The sequence below is a fragment of the Octodon degus genome, unplaced genomic scaffold (assembly GCF_000260255.1).
Source record: "Octodon degus isolate 3935 unplaced genomic scaffold, OctDeg1.0 scaffold00187, whole genome shotgun sequence".
Taxonomy (NCBI): Eukaryota; Metazoa; Chordata; class Mammalia; order Rodentia; family Octodontidae; genus Octodon; species Octodon degus.
The window spans coordinates 3,770,678-3,775,105 of NW_004524763.1; the positions used below are offsets into that span (position 1 = coordinate 3,770,678).

The following is a 4,428-nucleotide window of genomic DNA, read 5'->3' on the forward strand; positions in this document are numbered from 1 at the left end:
AAATTATATTACTACAGACTTGATCAGCAAAATTCCTCAATAGTACTGTATTATTATAGACAGAAAAATAATCTTTAAAAGTTGAAACAAATTACATAATCAAGGAGTAAGCCATAATTGGTAGGCTTTAGCTTTACCATACTAGTAAGACTTTCCCTGGCAATAGAGTGCTCATCTAAGCAAAGCAAATTAATTTCCCTCATCACCACTGGGGACAGCCACCTGCTCCAAAAGAACTAAATGGACCTCTGGACTCCCTTCAAGTGTCAATTTATCTAATTAAGTGAGCACTTTACCTCTACATAATGCTTTATTTGCCTAGAAGCATCACAGTATTAGAGTCTAAATATTTCTAATGTTATATTTTGAGTATTTTAGGATAACCATTCCTGAAGTAATTTCCACAAAAGGAGTTCAATTCTTTACTGTCAAAATAGTTTGTGAAAATGACAAAGGTAGTCATGGATTTTAGTTCCAAATTGGCTCTTGTAACCTTATTATAAAGTTTTTATTTTTCTGTTAGCTCCTTAGAGAAAAATAAGACTATCTATGGGGTTTCACCTCTCTTGCAAGATCATAAATAAATGTAATAAACTTGTATGTGCAAATATTCTAGCAGTTATCAAAATGAAGAGGTTATCTGACACTTTTAATTATACAGAGATATATATATCTAGGAACACATACAAGTCATCAATAATCACTGAAAGTAGATCTTAGCTCTTGCACACTAACATTAACTTTGCTATAGATTCCCCAGTCAGTGCTTTACCTATTCTTCTAAATATTAATTATAATTACATACAAATAAGGATTATGAAAAATTATCTGTGTGCTAATCGTAAGCAAGTCTGATGTTGAATTTAACATAGCAACTTGAGGCATTTCACAGAAACATGAAGAAGAGAAACAACTAATTCACTGATAAGAAATTGGGGGTTCTGATTTGAAGCTAGAGGAAGCAGGCCTTGTAGTAGCATCCAGTCATGCACGGCCATGCATGGGGGGCCCCGCTGGCAGGGGTGTGGCATGGCAAGCACAGTGAAGCGCACCTCAGCCAGGAGCTTGGTCCTTTCTGTGACGCCACCGTTTCCCTGCTGGTATCGTTCTCTTGCCTGAGAGGGAAAACATTTTGTTTAATGACAAATCCAAAACAGAAGCAGACTATTTAAATATGACCTTTTTGTGTTTGCAATTTCTATATATCATTTTATGAGATCCCCCTTCCTTGTATGTGAATACATTTGTGAAAGTGACATTTAACTATAACTATTTTACCCTTGTAGTAGGCATCATGTATTTAACTAAAGTACTATAGAATGACACAATAGCTTAACTTTCACATGCTGCCTGCATACTCTCATGGGCATAGTTCACAAAAATGACTGTCGCCAGCTATGCCTAAATAGTTTAAGAGAGTGGTTGTTGGTCAACTTAATTTGCATGCTACAGAAAGAAAATTAGTTCTGGAAACTCAACTGAAGTAGAGCATTAAACAAAGCAATTAGGATTAACAAAGAATATCACAGTACAACCAACTAGAATACTAATCTAATAATCTAGTGTTTAATAATAATAATAATTAGTGTATAATAATAATCTAATAATCTAGTGTTAATGTTAGATACAGTATGGCTTTATTCAGAGAATTTTACATCATTTTAAAAGTAAAAATATTCATGATTAAACGTGTATATGAGAGAATAATAAATGAAACAGATAATGGAAAAGTAAAAGCTACTTTCTATCTGGGCTTTGAGAACTTCTATGAGTACAGAAACACCTTAAATTAATTTCCACTTTTTTCTCCTAATTTTGTTTGCAAAAAAAGATACATAGCTTCTACTGACATCTGGAAATATTCTGAGCTAGTTTTCCTTCCCATCAGGACATAGGTAGCCACAACTCTTAAGGAAGCCCTTAGATCCCTGCTGTTGGGCAAGGAACTGCTGGTTTCTAGGGCCAGTAGTGGATGTTGTTCAAATTCTAGCTCAGTAGAATAAGCGCTTGCCTGGCAAGCACACAGGCCTGAGCTCAATCCCCAGTTCTGCCAAAAAACAAACAACAACAACAACAGAAAACAACTTTGAAAGAATGAAAAAGTCGTCTCATTTCATAAATCAAACTGCCTGTTCCTGAACCTGTCTCACTTCTTACTTTTGTTCTGTTCGTTCTGTGGTCACGAGCCACAGTGGCGAGCACTGTCATTTCCTTTGACACATGTAAGTGCACTTTCTTGCTCCTACTCGTATAGCACGTTAATACTCAGACTTTGAAAACAAGGCGTCCTGATGATCTTGTCCCACTCTAAGTTGCGTTCTCCAACAACTTATACTTTATTTATTTACATCACAGATGCCTAAAGGCTGCTTTCTACTACACAGAAAATGGGGCAAGCCCTGTGGTTGCACTTGATTTCCTCGGTGGGGTAGAGAGTCAATGAGTGGCTGTCTGTCAAAAGCATTTCATGGCTCTCAAATTGTTTCAGGTCTAGGGATGAGGGCTGGACCCTGGACACCACCGCACAGTACCTCGCTCAGCTGCGCTTGTGCTGCACGGTGCTCTTGAACCAAGTGCTCAAGCTGATTGTTGATGTACTTTTCTCGGCTGCCAATCTTCTCCAAAGTTCTACTAATTTCATTATGGAGTTTGTCCAAAAACCCCTAGAAATTCCATGGGTTTTAGTAGGTAACTACATTTTTCAATAATAGTTAAAAATTAGTCAAATATTTTTCAATCCCTCCCAGAAATGATTAGCCATGTGAACAAGAAGACAATGTGAAATTTCACTAACAAAAAGTTTATGATGAGGGGCTGGGAAGAGATGGCTCAGTGGATAAGCACTTCCCTGGCAAGCACAAAGCCTGAGTTTAATCCCTAGTTCCACCAAAAAAAAAAAAAAAAAAAAAAAAAGTTTATGATGAGAAATATTTTAATCCTACTTTGCAGAACAAGACCTGATAGGTTAGTCAGCTCATGTGTCTTTATGCATCTTTATAATTTATGAGACTATAATTAGCTTTACAAAATTTCTAAATCAAAGTAGGTAAGGGAATAAAATGACTTTCTCAAAATTCAAGATAAATGCAGTAGTCCTGTTACAAGTAGCTCCTCAGGCCGGGAGGCATAGCCTGAGGTCAGTATCCTCTCACTCAGGCTTTGCCTTTTGTAGCACCACTTCCGGCAAGGCAGCAAGTCGGGGGAAGTTGCAAGTCCTAGGCATTGTTGGCCTGGTGCTCTCACATACTTTTCATTCGGGCAAGTGATGAAATGTTTCTAAAATCTCGATTAGGTATACATGCACAACATATATTTTAAAAAGAGTGATTTAGCACTCTTTAGTAGTGGGCTTTAGTAGGGTGGGCTGTGAAATGTAATATGGTCTACTCAAGAGGCTCCTGAAAGAAAAGGACTGTGGCATGCTTTCCTCTACTCTCCCATAACCGGTGTTCCATTGGTGTGCATATCCATTCACATACCTTGGTCTCCTTTAGAGCAGATTCAATTCCACTTTTGTGCTGGTGCATTTGGTCAACATGGATTCTCCAATCCTGGTGGAGCACACACAGGAACAAAGTAAAAATACTACGATTCCTTCTTTCCTCAATTTCTTGTGTCTTTTATCTACTGCTTTGGTTGCTCTTCTATTTCAGGTGGTAGAGTCCTACATATAGCTTGTGATCAGATTACAAAGAAGTATGTGTACAGCACTTTAGGATAAAATGTTCTAAATAAATGTAAATTATTTTATGTGTTCATGGAGTGATGTGTGATAATTTGAATATAAATTATTCCTGCTTTGCTGGTCGTTAATATTTATGACTTATCAAAATTAAAAACATTTCTAATTGCTAGAAAGAAATACTTGTTTGAGCAGTATCAATTATGTTTGCCAGAAGCAACTTTCAACTCTCTACTCTTCACTCAAATATCATGTTAAAGATTCATTTTTCTCTTGGAAATTAAAATAGAGCTCTCTTCTTCAAAAAGACTTTTAAGTCTTTTCTTTAAAAAAGGAAAGCTGTAAGATTTCATATACTCCGAAATATCTGTCTACCATAACTAGATTGACTTGAAATCTGTTAGCAACATTTTATTTCTCTGGAAGATATCTTTAAATTTGTAGTCATTTGTATGTAGCTATAAGAAAAAATTTTAAAGACATATCCATAATAAAAGAAAAATATGGTAGATCAATAAGCAACTGAAGTACAATACTTTTCAGTTCCAACGTCTGTTTGCATACTTCGATGCCTCACCTTGCTATCTACACTAATTTAGGAAGAGGAAAACATTTGTGAATAGTTCCATTCTATCTTAATAGTTTTCTTTGAAACAGTGATTACAAGACAAAATATTCTTGACATTTCAAATATAATAATTGCAAAATTATAATATACTGAAGCTGCAAAGAATGTAAAAAACATA

At 35.9% G+C, this 4,428-nt stretch overlaps 1 protein-coding gene across 1 annotated transcript in view; it reads right to left on the bottom strand.

Moving 5' to 3' along the window:
- Positions 1 to 4,428, bottom strand: part of Ift57 (intraflagellar transport 57) — a 72,582-nt gene that overhangs the window by 2,494 nt on the left and 65,660 nt on the right. The window contains exons 7-9 of the mRNA XM_004643968.3: positions 3,480 to 3,551; positions 2,532 to 2,663; positions 1,053 to 1,115 (exon numbers count right to left, since the gene is read on the bottom strand). Of these exons, the coding sequence (XP_004644025.1) occupies positions 1,053 to 1,115; positions 2,532 to 2,663; positions 3,480 to 3,551 (267 nt within the window). The remainder of the gene's footprint in view (positions 1 to 1,052; positions 1,116 to 2,531; positions 2,664 to 3,479; positions 3,552 to 4,428) is intronic.